Source organism: Equus asinus, chromosome X, assembly GCF_041296235.1.
Source record: "Equus asinus isolate D_3611 breed Donkey chromosome X, EquAss-T2T_v2, whole genome shotgun sequence".
Taxonomy (NCBI): domain Eukaryota; kingdom Metazoa; phylum Chordata; class Mammalia; order Perissodactyla; family Equidae; genus Equus; species Equus asinus.
In genome coordinates, this window is record NC_091820.1 from 61,688,300 (window position 1) to 61,705,855 (window position 17,556).

The 17,556-nt window shown below is 38.6% G+C and overlaps 1 protein-coding gene across 2 annotated transcripts in view; it reads left to right on the forward strand.

Annotated features, from left to right (window-relative positions):
- The window catches only part of ATP7A (ATPase copper transporting alpha), a 132,218-nt gene extending 119,668 nt beyond the window's left edge, over positions 1-12,550 (forward strand). For both annotated transcript variants that reach the window (XM_014865965.3, XM_014865966.3), the window contains exons 18-23: positions 709-855; positions 2,407-2,549; positions 3,790-3,993; positions 4,520-4,637; positions 6,047-6,149; positions 8,874-12,550. In XM_014865965.3, the coding sequence (XP_014721451.1) occupies positions 709-855; positions 2,407-2,549; positions 3,790-3,993; positions 4,520-4,637; positions 6,047-6,149; positions 8,874-9,150 (992 nt within the window). In that variant the 3' untranslated portion in view covers positions 9,151-12,550. The remainder of the gene's footprint in view (positions 1-708; positions 856-2,406; positions 2,550-3,789; positions 3,994-4,519; positions 4,638-6,046; positions 6,150-8,873) is intronic.
- Positions 12,551-17,556: the final 5,006 nt, after the last annotated feature.

Below are 17,556 nucleotides of genomic sequence, written 5' to 3' on the forward strand. Positions count from 1 at the left end.
GACGTAGTGCGCAGGTGGAGAGGTCAGCCTTAAATAGGAGCAGGGACAGTTTATGATAAGAGAAGGGACGCTAGATTAATGTGTACACAGGCACAGGGAGCTGGGGAGATGTGGTAATGAGGGCTTGTGGAAGTTCTCTTCTGGTTGCTTTTCTTTTCTTTCTGAAGTAGGAAGCAGAGTCATCTGGTATGAGAGTGAGAGAAGAGAAGGTATAAAATAGCCATCTAGAAGGAATGGAGAATGAATGGACTAGGGAAATGAGAATTGCCAGAGAGTACTAAGGGCCCACTTAAAGTGGCCACATGTTTAAAATGAGACGTCAGTGTGGTTGTATGTTTTTGTCCAATCACATTGTTACTGATGCACAATAAATATTTTGAATTTAATTCAATTTCTGTGGAAGGTCAAAAAGAAAGCTTCACCAAGAAAGTAACGTTTGAACTGGCTCTTGAAGAATATGATGGAGTTTGGTATTTGGAGAGGAAGGGTAAGGACATTCCAGGTGGAGGCAGCAACATGTTCAAGGGCCCAGAGGCATGGAAGAACGGAGTGTGTTCCTGGAAAATTTGGAAATCACTGTTGTAGGCTGTGTTCTATCAAAAATACAGTGTAATGACTGTGCAAAGTTAGACAGGAAGAATGTGCTTCACAGGGTTGTTATAAATATTAAACAAGCTCACGAAATGTTATTTCTCTACTTTCTGTCAGATTCTCTTAATTCTCAGCAGTACAAAGTCCTCATTGGTAACCGGGAGTGGATGATTAGAAATGGTCTTGTCATTAACAACGATGTAGATGATTCTATGAATGAACATGAGAGAAAAGGTCGTACTGCTGTATTGGTGGCAGTTGACGGTAAGGTTTTCCATAAGTACACTATGACTCAGTGTTGTGATCTCACTTACTGTTTTATGTGTGTTTTTAGAAATTTCTGAACTATGAGGGTTATTCGAAAGCAGCCTCAATGCAAAGTGAAAATGTTAGCATTAACTTAATTTAATTTAAAATTCTCTTGCATTTGCCTGGCTTTGTTATTTTCCTCTCTAGCCTGTGTTTTTAAAAAAAGGTAATCAAGGATTTTTTTAAAACCTAAAAATAACGTAACATTAAAGTAATAGCAAAGTAAAATAATATCCATAATCTCATCATCCTAACACAGTGTCAGTTTTAATTGTATGTATTCCATTTCTGGTTTGTGTGTGTGTGTGTGTGTGTGTGTGTGTGTGTATATACACAGAATTACAATATTAGTACATATACTGTTTTTAAATGGGTGCATTTTATTGTATGTAAATTCTACCTCAGTAAAGTTGAATAAAAGTTTAAAATCCTTTGTACACATACTATTTTATTTTGCTTTATTTTATTTAATACTATTTTCCAATTTTATTTTTATTTATTTATTTATTTTTAATTTTTTATGTGAGGAAGATTTGCCCTGAGCTAACATCCGTTGCCAATCATCCTCTTTTTTTGTTTGAGGAAGATAAGCCCTGAGCTAACATCTGTGCCAGTCTTCCTCTGCTTTGTATGTGAGATGCCTCCACAGCATGGCTTCATGAGTGGAGTAGGTCCGCACCCAGGATCCAAACCTGGGAACCTGGGGCTGCTGAAGTGGTACAGGTGCAACTTTAACCACTCGGCCTCAGTGCCAGCCCCTCCAATTTCATTTTAATGCTGCATAATTTCGCCAGCTTATACACTGTGATTAATTTAATCATTCCCTTGTTGAAAATTTAAGCTATTCCTAATATTTCATTATTGTGAATAATGCTACAGGTAAGCGTCTTTGAGGTTTTAGGTGTTTTCTTTTGTTAAATTATTTCTTAGGGTAGATTTCTAGCTGTGAGATTAATTAGTCAACATTTATAATCCTTGCTAAGTATGAAGGCACTAGCTTAGTATGGCCTTTTTAGGTCCAGGAAGAAGCAGAAAATACCATTTACTTTTGTTTTTAAAATAAAATAGCTACTTGTGGTAATTTTTTTTTCCCAGTATAAAATGCCAGTTTTGTCTCCATCCACCTCCTTCACCTTAAAAAGAAACAAAAGGCATTAGTTTTCAGTTTCATTTTCCTTTAAATTAGCTTAAGTGTTTGGGGCTATTGGCTAATACTTCTCTAAGGAAAGAAAGAGTCTTTTAGTATCCAGTAAGGTCTCTCTTCGCATTTTCCTATTACTACCTTCATTAGTAACCCCTGCCTCACTGTGACATTTTCATAAGCAAATGGGAAGATTTGTCTCAGGGCTTGTGGTATAAAGTCTCTGTGGGCTAGGAGATATTTTGAGTTAAGCCAAGCCCCAAATAACTTAACAAAATTCATTTCATTCTGAAATTTTAACTCAGAATATTATTGTGCTTTCAACATATTTCAAACTCTGTTATTTTCTGGTGCTCCTATATTAGACGAGCTGTGTGGCTTGATAGCTATTGCTGATACAGTGAAGCCTGAAGCAGAATTGGCTGTCCATACTCTGAAATCGATGGGCTTAGAAGTAGTTCTGATGACTGGAGACAACAGTAAAACAGCTCGGTCTATTGCTTCTCAGGTAATTGGTTTACTTGATTGTTGGGTTGGGAGTATTTCTAATTCTTCATGTACATTTTCTTTCTTGCCTTCAGATACTAAAAAAATTTATATTACCTATTATCATCATTATCATTGTGTGGCTATATCTGGTTCCTTCAGGAAGAACTGGCATGCTGTGTGGGAAGGACTTTGGGCTTTGTGTGTTACTGTTATAAGTAAAAAGCTATTTGCTTAGTTTCTGAGATGCCCGAGCGACACCATACACCAGTTTCTCTTGATGCTTCCACTGAAAGGTTGCTCATGTTCTTCACTAGTGCAGCCTGCCTAAGCCAGGCTCTCATCCTCTTATGCCTAAAATACAGCAATAGCTCCATGCATTTCCCTTTCTAGTCCATCCTGAACACCACTGATGGAACCATCTTCCTAATGCACCACTTTGACGTATTATTTTTCTGCTGTTGACCTCCACATTTGCCTTACCTCCAAAACTTTTCTCATGTTACTCTTTTCTACTTTGGAATGCCTTCTCCTCTTTGTGTTAAATAACACAAGTAATATATGAATACATACTTGTATAAAAAAATACAGAAGGATATAAAGTAAAAAGTTTGTCACTTCTCAAGCTCCCTGCCCAGTCCTACCCTTCACACGTTTTCATGTGCATATATATTCATGTACCAATGTATAGTCTTGTTATTTTCAACACAAATTGGATCATTTTTGTACATATTGTTCAGAAGTTTGCTTTTTTTTTACATAAAAATATATATGCCTTGCAGCTTTGTCCATGTCTGAACATATAAGGTTATTTCATTCTTTCTACATTGCTGCATGGAATTCCATGGTATAGATGTATCATAATTTATTTAACCATTTCCCTAATGATGGGCATTTATGTGGTTTTGAAAATTTTGTTGTTACAAACAGAGCAGTAATGCACATCCCTGGACATACATCTTTTTGTACATATACCAGTATGTCCAAAACATATCTAAAAGTTGAATTGCTAAACCAAATGATGTGCACACTTTGATAGATGCTGTCAAATGCCCTCCAAAAAGATGCTACCAATTTACACACCCACCAACAGCGTATAAGAGAGCTAATTTCTCCATATCCTTACTGTCACTGAACGTTATCAGTTTTTTAAAATTTGGACATCTAGTGGGTTGAAAATGATGGCTCATTATTGCTGAGTTGTACTTCGGGTGCTCAGTAACATTTCTTGAAATGCATTGAGTGTATTTTTCTTCACAAAGGTTGGCATTACTAAGGTGTTTGCTGAAGTTCTACCTTCCCACAAGGTTGCTAAGGTGAAGCAACTTCAAGAGGAGGGGAAACAGGTAGCAATGGTAGGAGATGGAATCAATGACTCCCCAGCTCTGGCGATGGCTAATGTTGGAATTGCCATTGGCACAGGCACAGATGTAGCCATTGAAGCAGCCGATGTGGTTTTGATAAGGGTAAGTCCTGTGGCCTGAACTTTGAGGAGGGTGAGACTACTCCACCTGGTCAGCGATAGCGTCGTAAAGTCTGTTGAGCACAATGATTCTGTCCTTCTAGTTCCTGTGCTCCCAGCCATTGAGACTGGGAGAATTCGAGATGACAGTATAAGAAGTCTTACTGATTACTTACAGACTTTCTCAATCCACCAAAGCAAACGAGAATGACAAGCTTCTAAAGTGAAGAATAAAATTTGGGAATATACTTATAATAAAATTATCTTCAACAAATATTTGCTGAGGTTATTTTAACGAGGTTTAATCCCTGTACCAACATACAACCTAAAAGCATTTTCAGAACCTTGAGAAAAATTCCTGAAAAACGTCTTCCAAGGCGGACTCAAATTTTTAGCAATATCTGAAATTTGTGGTTAATGCACATATTACTCTAAGGTACACATCATCTTCAGTATACACAGTATCAAATGCAAAAGTTACTAGTTAAGTTAGAGTTTCTCACTAATATCACAAATATTTCTGTTCTCAGAATGATCTTCTGGATGTAGTGGCAAGTATTGACTTATCAAGGAAGACAGTCAAGAGGATTCGGATAAATTTTGTCTTCGCTCTAATTTATAATCTAGTTGGAATTCCCATAGCTGCTGGTATGTGACTGTTAATGAGTATTACTTTTTTCTCTGAAGTCCTTACAGACCTACCATATTGGAAGTTTTAGTCTTCTTATTCTTAGTTTTGAGCTCAGTTTTTGTATGTAGCCTGCTGGTGTGGTGAGAGGTAATATTAAAATTAGCAGTTATAATTTTTCAGCAATGTTCATTATAGCCAAGAATGTATAAACATTCTGACAGGTTTATTTTATTTTACCTTATTTTTACCTCCAACTTTATATTTTGAAAATTTTCAAACCTACATAAACAAGGAAAAAAATGATACAATGAAAACCTCTGTACCCTTCACCTAAATTCACCAATGAATAATATTTTGCCACATTGCTTCATCTCTTTCTTCATATACTCTCACATACATATATATTTATTTACTTATTCATGTATTTTTTGCTGAAAAGAACAAATTTACCTTTAATCTCACTACCCAAACACAACTACTGTTAACATTTTAGTATATTCCCTTCCACTCTTTTTTACTCTGCATCAGTTTTTGTCTTGTTACATAGTTGCAATTATAGGTCACAGAGAATTTTCTGCTCTTCCCTTAACGTTCTAATAGCCAGCAGGTTTTTCTTTTAAATTTGGGGACTAGATGGGAGAGAGAGATTGAATGAAGGAATATGACCAAGAGAAAGAAATTTAGAATGGTTTAACAAGCATCTGATAACCTCCTGTACTTGGGGGCTTGGTAGGAGTTGGTAATAACATAGTAGTTATCACTTTCTTCTTTTTTTCTCTGGTTTGAGAGCCAAAGAAGGACATGAAATGACATGAGAACAATTACAGAGCTGTTTATCAACAAGGATACACAAATGCTGAGAGGACAAAGAGTTAAAAAACAAAGTCTGAAGAGATTAATTCATGGAGCAAGTAATTTTTAAAAAATTATACAAGTAATACATGATTACTTTACAAAAAGTAGAAAAATAAGCACATGAAAAAGTTAAAGTGCAATAAGTCTATCTTATCTCCATCATTTGAGCAAATATTAGAATGTCTACCAAAACCAAGTGCAAGATAAGTTTGTAGAACATGAACTCTCATACACTATTGGTGGGACTCTGATCTGGTGCAGCCACTTCGGAGAGCAATTGAGGAATATCCACCTAACGTTGAAGATGTGCCCATGTTATAACCCAGCAGTTTCATCTCTAGGTATGCACCTTAGAGAAATTCTCAAACACGTGTACAGAGAGACATGTACAAGAATGTGCACAGCAACACTCTATTAGTGAAAAAATGGCAATGACATAAATCTCCACCAATGGAAGGGTAAATTGCTGAATAAATATTAAAAAAGGAAATGATTTGTATATACATATTAGAAACACATTGGTGATCTGTTTAGTATTGCCTGCTCCAACTAATCCAAACTTGTTTCCTAGGAGTTTTTATGCCCATTGGTCTGGTTTTGCAGCCCTGGATGGGATCTGCTGCAATGGCTGCCTCGTCTGTTTCAGTAGTACTTTCTTCTCTCTTCCTGAAACTGTAAGTATAATGGCTTGCTCATGTTTCTATTTTATATTCCTTTTATCATCCACAGTCAGACTTGGTAGGTTTTATTCTTGTATTGATCAATGATAAGCCCAAACTGCCCTTAATAATAAATGTTAGCTACGTAATTATCACCTTACGTACAGGCATACCTCGGAGATATTGCAGGTTTGGTTCCAGAGCACCAAAGTAAAGGGAGTCACATGATTTTTTTGGTTTTCCAGTGCATGTAAAAGTTATGTTTACACTATAGTTATATAGTCTATTAAGTGTGCAATAACATTATCTCTAAAAAAAATGTATACACCTTCATTAAAAATACTTTATTGCTAAAAAATGCTAACCATCATCTGAGCCTTCAGTTGTGATCTTTTTGATGGTGGAGGGTCTTGCCTTGATGTTGATGGCTGCTGACTGATCAGGGTGGGCTGTGGCAATTTCTTCAAATAAGACAACAGTGAAGTTTGCCACATCAATTGACTCTTCCTTTCATGAATGATTTCTCTGTAGCACGCGAGGCTGTTTGATAGCATTTTTTTCCGTGATGGAACTTCTTTCAAAGTTGGGGTCAATCCTCTCAAACTCTGCTGCTGCTTTATCAACTAAGTTTATGTAATATTCTAAATCTTTTGTTGTCATTTCAACAGTCTTTGCAGCATCTTCACCACGAGTAAATTCTATCTCAAGAAACTACTTTCTTTGCTCATCCATAAGGAGCAAGTCTTCATCTGTTAGGTTTTATCATGAGATTGCAGCAGTTCAGTCACAACTTCACGCTTCACTTCTAATCCTAGTTCTCTTGCTATTTCCACCCCATCTGCAGTTACTTCCTCCACTGAAGCCTTGAGCCCCTCAAAGTCCATCCAGGAGGGTTAGAATCAGCTTCTTCCAAACTCCTGTTAATGTTAATATTTTGACCTCTTCCCATGAATCAAAAATGTTCTTAATGGCATCCAGAATGGTGAATCCTTTCCAGAAGGTTTTCAACTTACTTTGCCCAGATCCATCAGAGGAATAACTGTCTATGGCAGCTCTAGTCTTACAAAATGTATTTTGTCAATAATAAGATTTGAAAGTCAAAATTACTCCTTGATCCATGAGCTGCAGAATGGATGTGTGTTAGTAGGCATGAAAACAGCATTCATTGCGTTGTACATCTCCATCGGAGCTCTTGAGTGTCCAGGTACCTTATAAATAAGCAGTAATATTTTGAAAGAAATCTTTTTCTCTGAGCAGTAGGTCTCAACAGTGGGCTTAACATATTCAGTCAGTGATGTTGTAAACAGATGTGCTGTCATCCGGGCTTTGTTGTTCCATTTATAGAGCACAGGCAGAGTACATTTAGCATAATTCTAAAGGGCCCTAGGATTTTCGGAATGGTAAATGAGCATTGGCTTCAACTTAAAGTCACCAGCTGCATTAGTCCCTAACAAGAGAGTCAGCCTGTCCTTTGAAGCTTTGAAGCCAGGCATTGACTTCTCTCTAGCTATGAAAGTCCTAGATGGCATCTTCTGCCAATAGGAGGCTGTCTCGTCTACATGGAAAATCTGCTGTTCAGTGTAGCCACCTTCATTAATTGTCTTAGCCAGCTCTTCTGGAGAACTGGCTGTGGCTTCTATATCAGCACTTGCTGCTTCACCTTGCACTTTTATGTTGTAGAGACAGCTTCTTTCCTTAAACCTCATGAACCAACCTCTGCTATCTTCAGACTTTTCTTCGGCAGCTTCCTCACCAATCTCAGCCTTCATAGGATTGAAGAGAGTTAGGGCCTTGCTCTGGATTAGGCTTTGGCTTAAGGGGATGTTGTGGCTGGTTTGATCAACTTTCTCCATATCAGCAATAAGGCTGTTTTGCTTTCTTATCATTCATGTGTTGACTGGAGTAGCACTTTTAATTTCCTTCAAGAACTTTTCCTTTGCATTCACCACTTGGCTAACTGTTTGGTGCAAGAGGCCTAGCTTTGCCCTATCTCGGCTTTCAACGTGCCTTCCTCGCTAAGCTTAATCATTTCTAGCTTTTGATTTAAAGTGAGAGACATGCAACTCTTTCTTTCACCTGAACACTCAGAGGCCATTGTAGGGTTATTAATTGGCCTAATTTCAATATTGTTGTGTCTCAGGGAATAGGAAGGTCCAAGAAGAGGGAGAGAGATGGGGAAATGGTCTGTAGGTGGGGCTGTCAGAACACACACAAGACTTATTAAGTTTGCTGTCTTATATGGGCACGGTTCGTGGTATCCCAAAACAATTACAATAGTAACATCAAAGATCACAAATCACAATAACAAATATAATAATAATGAAAATGTTTGAAATATTGTAAGAATCATCAAAATGTGAGAGAGACACGAAGCAAGCAAATACTGTTGGAAAAATGACATCGATAGACTTGCTGAACGCAGGGTTGCCACAAACTTTCAATTCGTAAAAAATGCAGTTATCTGCAAAGCACAATAAAGCGAAGTGTAATACAACGAGGTATGCCTGTAGTCTATAAATAGCAACCACAAGTACTGTGTGGGGTAAAGTCTAGTACATTGGCTCTGACAAGTAGGATATTTGGTCATGTGACTCAACACATTCCTTTTGAGCTACTCTGCTAGCAGGGACCGCCTTTGTACATTTCATACCAGGCAAATTTTTTTTTCATTTTTGAATGTAACAAGCATCTAGTTCACATTTGGTTATTTCAAACTAGTATACTTTTGCATGTGTCCAGTTATAGGAAACCAACTTATGAGAATTACGAACTGCATGCCCGAAGCCAGATGGGACAGAAAAGTCCTTCAGAAATCAGCGTTCATGTTGGAATAGATGACACCTCAAGAAATTCTCCTAAACTGGGTTTGCTGGACCGGATTGTTAATTACAGCAGAGCCTCCATAAACTCACTACTGTCTGATAAACGGTCCCTAAACAGCATTGGTACCAGTGAACCTGACAAGCACTCACTCCTGGTGGGAGACTGCAGGGAAGATGACGACACTGCGTTGTAACAGGCCACAAAGAGTGCTACTAGCTGATGTTATTATGCACTGACACAGCATTCATAATGTCACCTTAGCTTTTCAGAATATTGCAAGAGGATGTTATGTTGGTTTCATGCTCTTACGGTAGGGATTCCATTTGAATTGTATTTGTCTAATGGCAAAAATATCTTTTTCAGGGCATCAGCTCTGAACCTAGCTTTATTTAAAATAAATTTCCAGTATTTTTTGTTTTCACTAGTAACAGATAAGGTAGACTGGTGAGGTTTACAATAAGCCCTACAGTTGAAGATTGCCAAATTATTGCCAAAGTGATAGAAAATTTTTTATTTGACCAAAAACACCTCAAAAAAAAAGGAAATTAAAAATTTGCAGATTTGGGAGCATGATTTTGAGGAGATTCTTGAGCCCTCATCCCTGCCACATTGGGGAGCAGTGGCTTTCAGAGCACTGTATAAAGCATCTAGTTTTAGAAGGAAAATTGTAGAAACTGTTTAAAAATAGATGTGCCTTATTTATTACAGGCTTTCTTCCCCCCTTATTCTCCTTGCGTCTTTGTCTTTCCAGTTGCTTTCTTAGATGCCCCAGTCTGTTTTCCTTTGTTACCTTATGTTGAGTGAGCTAAATGTAGGTGTTTTTTTATTGATAAAAATAACTGACAACTTTTCCAATATCTTGTCCCTTTCTTTATCTTGTAGCTCAAAAGACCTTAAGGAGCCATAGGGTTCCCTGCTCCCCACCTTTCCATTGTTGTAAAAAATATATCAGATTCTTCCTTCAATGACTCCGTAGCTCTGTGAAGCTTTCAAGTGGCTCCTGCTAAGCTGTAAATTGTCCTTAGTGTAGTCTGTCCATTGGCCTCAGTCCAGAAACTTAAGATTTTGAGCCTCTTCCACAGTTGATTTTTTCGATGATTAACTCTACTATCTTTAACATATATGGGTCATATAAAATTACCTGGATACACTAAATTTGTCCTTTTTTGGAGAGAATAGAAGACCTTAGCTGGTGTACATAATTTGCTAAATTTTAATTATCTTTTGGTGTTTTAAATAACCTCTCAAAAGGACTTTAAAATAATGCTATTACACAAAGCTGCTTTTACCAAAAAATACAAGATGTTATACAGATGTGAGAATTTTCCTTGGTTGTGATGCCTTTTAGCCAAATCTATACTTTTCTCTGGTCTAAAACATTTGCACTCGCTAGTTAGTGTGGTTGGCAAATTCAAGGCTTGTTCTCATTGTCATATAAGTTTAGAAATTCCCCTGTGAGTGCCTGGGAGTTAATATACTGGTCAGAGATCTGATATTTACATCACTATTTAAATTTCCTTGTTAATTGCAAGATGGATTTCATATACAGAATATGTAAGTGAAGAGAATTCATAAGTTCCTAAATATTTTGTTCCTATTGTCGTATGTAAAGCTGCTAGCACAATGCCTAGCACATAGGATTTGTTCTCAGTAAACGTTAGTTCTTTTCTCCCCTTGAGGTCAGTAATACTAAAAATCATTTTTTAGGGCAGACTCTAAAAATCAGGTGGGAGTGGGGGATGGGTTTCTTCCTCTCCTACTTCCTTTCTCTCTTATTCTTTCATACACACACAAAAAAGTTTACAGCACTATTCCATGCTATCTTTTCAGTTGTGGAAAAGATTTCATTTTTTATCTCAGCTATCTTAAAGAGAGAACTGAAACTTTTGGTGAAGGTGCTATTAATCTAGAAAGGCAAACCCATTTTAATGAAATATGAATGAGTTTGTATGTGTAGGCTCTTTTTTAGACCAATGCCTATGCCATCTTCCATGCTTCCAGTTTGAATTCTAATATTTGTTTCTTATTTTAATTCCACTGTCCCATCATACCACGACTTGTTTCTTGTAGAAGAAACAGCTAATATGACTACTATTATTATTATGTGTGTGTTTCAGCTGTCCTCTTGGCCCCACATGCCAAGGGACCCACATGTGAGAAGAGCAGGCTACAGTCTGGGAAAAATCAAGGATATAATTCAGCCCTTACTACCAGAACAGAAAACATCCTGTTTAGAAAGAATCCTGCTTTAACTATCTGTAGCCATCTTTAAATCCTCCACAGCAAGTCTCATTTACAATCCTGAACTCCCATTAGCTTTATAGAGCAGCTATATTCACACAAGGAGAGAGCTGATATATGGAGGGGATCAAAAACATTGCTTTCAGTTAGTAATTAGCTTTAAGTAACTAGTTATCAGTGAGAACAAGTTTTATAAATGTGTGTGTGTGTCTGTTCATAGACACACACACACATATGTACACACACACATTAGCATATAGTAGGAAAATGGATTTATATTTGAATTTGATATTTGAATATTTAAAGTTCTTTATTTGTTGTTCCTTTAACACTCTTCTGTCGTCACTCAGCAACCATGCCCTCAGTCTGAAGATAACAAGGACGTTTTGGTCTCCAGTGCTGGTTCAGACTCAACTGTGAGGCACCTCTTATCTTAAGTATCCAAAGATGCCTTTTGAATTTTAAAGGTTAAAACACAACTAGAGCGTTTAGTGTTGTACTCTAAAGAAGTATGGTTGTTAGTTGTGAAAATAGAAATGTTATTTTTCCCAGTTTAGTATCAACATTTTCAAGTGTTAGATTTGATGCCTTGTGAACAAATAATTTTATATTGTGCTTTAACTTTTAAAAAGTTATTCTTTTTTCACATGTATTCTTTGTTCAGAATGCTTAAAATAGTACTGTAGACAAGACGTTTCCAAAAATTTAAGCGTGCATATCTTTTATGTACACAGCTTAAAATCAAGAATATATGTTCTTAGAGAATTTTTTTCCATTACTTGTGGATCTTGCTTTAAAATTATTTTCCTTAATATTTATTTTACTTTATTTTGTTATTTTCTTTGGGTGAGGCATCTGGTTACTGGTTATTTTAATAAGAATAAAAACATTCCTGGAATCACTCCCTTTGGATTTTTTGTTTATTTCCTACTTTTCTATATTTTAAAAAATTTTTACCAAATATAAAAATATATAGATTCATGCCAAATTATTAGCTATTTTTACACTAAATTTCTGTATTCCCTCTGAAAGTTTATCACGTTTGAGTAACCAGATAAAGCACAAAAGAATGAATTCTTGTTCTTCAATTAAAAGAGCTTCGGTAATGGCATTGATAATAAATGTCTTTTGTAGCCAAAACCAGGTGTCTCAACCTTATGTTTTTAGTTAAAGAAATGTTTAACTAAACATTGTTAAACATTGATTTTTTGGTACCCAAAACAGCAGTGGACGATGTCGTGCAATAATCATCTACTATAGTCAAGATATTCAGTAGTTTGTTTTTCCATAAGCATGTAATTGATCATATTTCTGCCAAGGATGTGCCTTCAACTTTATAATTATAGTATTGTAAAAAAAATGGTTTTTGTAAGTGTCTCTTTTGTTAAATCATCTAACTCCTCTACCTGCAAGCAGTTCCAAACTACTCTGTGTTTTTAGGGCTTTTTTTTTTCTGTTAACAATGGGACAGGATTGGAGGAAGCGCCGTGCATTTGCTAAGAGTGGCTGGGAAGAAGTCTGTTTTCCTTCAGACTCCACTTCCCCTGCTGCAGCATTTAGTGAGAATGAGAAACAAAGAAAGGAATATAATTGTCCTCCCTGCCTTTGTAGTCTCTAACACATTCTTCATAGATTGTCTACACCAAATGAGCTAAACGGAGACGAGAGCTTTTCTTGCATTTGGGGAGCCCTATACAAGGTGTTCGAGGATCCCACCCAAAATACATCCCCATACCGAACGCTTCTTTGAGTTAAGGAAAGGGTTTTAAACTTATTTGTAAGGAAAAAGTAATTTTCGTCTCCCCTCCCCCCCCCCCCCCCCCCCGCCGCGCTCACACACACACACACACACACACACACACAAATCCTTGGGATGTTTTTTGGGTGATGAGGTAGGGTTGGAAATAGAAACGTAAGAGTAAAACCCCCGAGACTTCCTCTTAGCTGGCCAACCTCCCTGTCCTGTTGGCGTCTTGATGAATCTCCGAGAAGGACGTGCAGTGATAGCAACATCCCAGCTGAGATTTCAGAACTTTCCAGACAAAAACAAAACAAAAAGCCAGGAAACCTTCCTTTAGGGACTGCTTCTGGGTTAAGGCATCTGCTAAAATTAAAACAGACACCAGAGAGCTAGAGCTGCCTTTTTCACAAATTTGGCCAGGGCCAGTGAGCCCTACTTGGTTAAAGGCTGCCTCTTCATAGATGTGACCGCTAGTTGTAGAAATGAATTCAAAGTGAAAGATGAAAGGCAACGCTCTTGAGGACAAGGTGTAAGTGAAGTTGCTAGTATAAATAGCATCTCATGCAATTTAAGAAATCTGAAAACTTGCATACAGTCGGTCCTATCTCTGGAAAAGTTTGAAATAGGCTGAGTAGTCTTTAAGGCACTATGTACCTATTACCCTCGACTGGCCCCCAGCTTTTCATTGTCAGACCCTGTCCGCCACCCCGAGGCCTGTCTATAAACTGAAGAGCTGCCATTATATTAACATTACTTGCTTCACTTCACCCAATAAAAACTTCAGTTTCTTCATTGCAGTTATTATCACCAAGTAATAGGAGGAAAACTGAGATTAAGTTAATCCATCCTAAAGTGCCAATGACCTTTAGATCTGGCTGGAAGTATTTGAAAAGGCTATTTTTTAATCCAAATAACTTTATCACTATTGTAATGAAAAACATCAAGCCATGTGGAAGAAGTTATTTTGGGGCAAGCAGACCCTAGGATCAGCTCTCCTAAGCTCTTCTTGCTTCTTGCAGCTTTTTACCTTCCACTTTTGTATCCACTGTTTCTTTAAAAGTGCTGCATCCCCGTAGTGATGGGAATAGCACTGATTTTGGAGCCCATCAGTTCTATTTGCAAAATCCCAGTTGTCACTTACCTGCTGGGTGCATTCGTTTCCTATTGCTGCTCTAACAAGTTGAAACAAAACAAACTTATTATTTTACAGTTCTGGAGGTCAGAAGTCTGAAATGGGTCTCAGGGCTAAAATCAAGGTGTCAGCAAGGCCGTATTCCTTCTGTAGGCTCTAAGAGGAATCCAGGTCATTGCCTTTTTCAGCTTCTAGAGGCTACCTACATTCCTTGGCTCGGGGCCCCTCCCTCATATCGCTCCAACCTCTTGTTTCCATCGTCACGTTTTCTTCTGTTGTCTCTGACCCTTCTGTCTCCCTCTTATAATGACCCATGTGATTACATTGGGTCCACTCAGATAATCCAGAATAATTTCCCCATTTCAAGGTCCTTAATCATATCTGCAAAGTCCCTTTTGCCATGTAAAAACATATTTACAGGTTCTGGGGGTTAGGATGTGGGCATCTTTGAGGGACCATTCTTCTGCCTACCACAGTGATCAGGGGCAAGTTGCTTAACCTAACTGAACCTCCGTTTCTTCAAGTGCAAAATGAGGATAATAATACCTACCTTGCAGAATCGTGAGCTTCTTAGTAATTGACGTAATGTTTCCAAAGTGCCAGAAACAATGGTGAATGGTTGCTGCTGTTATTTCCTCGGCCTGAGCATTGGGATAGAAAGACAAACTAGCCACAGCCACTTGGTTATGTAGGTCTGTTATTGGTGTCGAGCTGAGTTGCTAATTCCCTATTCTGAAGAGAGCTGCTTTTGCTGAAGGAAGGCCCCACGTTGCATGATTTAAGGAACACCAAAATAGCAGCCTGCTTGCCCCAAATCCTCTCTACACCAATCGCATTCCTTTGAGTCCTTAAACTTAGCAAATGTTAGCTTTCCCTTTTCCTCCATAATTGTTACTCTTCATGTTTGTGCCAGTTCAACTAAAATAACACTCCCACATTGAAGTATAGCCGCGTGCATTCTTAAATTTAGCACCATAGGTGTTGGGCAAAGTCCTTGTTTCAAATAGTCACAATGAACCAGCTGTTTCTGTTCAAAATAAATACTCTGCTCCTTATTAGGTTGAACCACTGGCAGTAACCGTTTCCCAGCTGATCACATTTTGCCTGTATTGCCTGAGACCAGGCTTCAGTAATGCCTTAAAACCTTGCTACTCAAAGGGTGGTCCCCAGACCACCAGCATCAGCATCACCAGGGAGCTCGCGAGAAATGCAGTCAGGCCCCACCACAAATCTGCTGAACCAAAACCTGCCTGTCAACAGGATCCCCAGGTGATTTGTATGTGCATTCAAATATAAAAAGCACTGCCTTAAAACATTTATTCTCCCCATGCTTTGGGATGAGGTGTAAACACCTACAAATCCGTCAAGGACTCACACCTTCTAGCTGCTCTCTCTCCCTCTCTTTCTCCAATAAGCTCTGGGCGAAAGTTAACTTTTGCCCAGATACCCCAGTTCAAATACAGGTTCATTCATTCATTCATCCATGCATTCATTCAATGTTAGACAAATATTTATCGAATATTACTGTGGATGAGACATTGTCCTAAGTGCTCATGATAACAGAAGCGAATAAAACATAAAAAAACAAAGGCAGAAAACAAAACACTGCCCCCAAGGAGCTTAGATTCTGATGTGAGAAGACGGACAGTAAAAAAAATATTGAGTGTGTTAGGTGGTAATGCTTGCTATGGAAAAAATAAACAGAGAAGGAGCCGTAGGGGGTATTGGGGAGGGGGCTCCAATTTAAAATAAGGTGGTCAGAGAAAGCCTCACTGAAAAGCTGACATTTGAGGAAATACTTGAAGGAAGTGAGGGAGCTTGCCACAGAGAGACATGAGGGAAGAGCATTACAGGCAGAGGCACAGTATGGAACATACTTATACTAAAAAATTATGTTGCTTATCTGAAATTCACATTTACCTGGGTGGCCTCTACTTTATCTGGCAACCCTAGTTAGGAGGCTATGGCAATAATCCAGGAGGGTGACAATGGTGGTAGCTTAAGCCAAGGTGGTAGCAGTGGAGGTGGTTATGTTTTGAATGTTGAGACAACAGGAGTTCTTGTTTCCTCATGGGTCGCCTATGAGGTATGAGAGAAAGAGAGAAGTCAAGGATGACTCCAAGATTTTTGGTCTAAGCATTAAGATGGCTGGAGTTGCCATTTACTAAAATGGGGAAGACAGTAGATGGAATAGTTTGGTTTGGGAGGCAGAGGAGAGAGAAAGTTCAAAAGTTCAGATTTAGACATAATTTTGATATCTCTATTAGGTATCCAGAGGAGATGTCAAGTAGGCAACTGGATATATGAAACTCAAATTAAGGGAAGATGTCTAGGCTGAAATGATAAATTTGGGCATTTCAAAAATGCAAAACTTTTCCATTTCAATGGATGAGATTTCTCTGCCATACGCCACAATACTTTGACATCTCTTGTTATCCTCACTGTAACCCATGTAATCTGTAGTTTATAGCTAAAGGAAATCGAGTTTCTCAGTTTATAGATGAGGTGGTGACTTTGTCCTGTGTCACCTTCGGTAAACTGGAACTATATTTCGCAGAATTCCCTTCCCTATATGGGTTGGGTTAGGATTAGCTACAAGACACATTTTCTGTGAGATTTAGAAGGCAGAAGTGAAGTTGCAGCCATATGTTTTTTACTCCCGGAAGGTCAGTGTGGAGCCCCAGTCACTGTGGTAGCTCGCTCAAGTTGCTGCTGGTCTCCTGGCTCACCTTGTTGGTGCGGGGCAGCACCCAGACCCACGGCTCATCTAGCTGCCACCGGACCTCTTCCTTCAGCTTCTCTAAGGCCAGGTTCAAGTGCAAGTGTAGTTTTGTGCTGCAGGGCACCAGCTTCTCCTGTGGTCACCCACATCACTGAGATTGGAGATGCGAGAGACAGACACGGGTTTTGTTTGTCCTCCTGGGTTCTGGTTGTCCTCATGGGTTTCAGTTTGTCCTCACAGGTTGCAGTTTGTCCTTGTTCTCATTAACAGCCAGTTTTCCTCCCTGACTGCCTTTCTGGCAGACCTACAGCCACTGCAGACTCGACAGTAGATGCAGAAGCAACAACCCACGTAAAACGCTCCACCAGCTCCCACAACTGTGGTAAGGTCTGACCCCATAATAAATCCCTTGTTCTATATCACTCGTAGCAGTTCTGCTTCTCTGAATTCTAATCCATGCAGATGAAAAAAACACAGGCAGTGAGAAGTAAGATGACTTAGGTTGACTCAGTGAGTCAGGCCCAAAACAGATGTGCCCTGTCCAGAGTGTTTCTACGGCCTAAGAAAAAACTCAGGATCTGGTGGTTAGAAATTGCAATAATGCTAAGCGATACGTTCACTCCAGGCTGCTGGTTGCCCCTATTCTACAGGGCTTAAGGCCCACTGCCACCCACAAGCAGCTCAAGAGCCTGTGTGTGTCGTCACGTCTCTCTTAAGCACCCTGGGCTCCAGAGCAGCTTGAGGGCTGTAGTTTTTCAGCTGT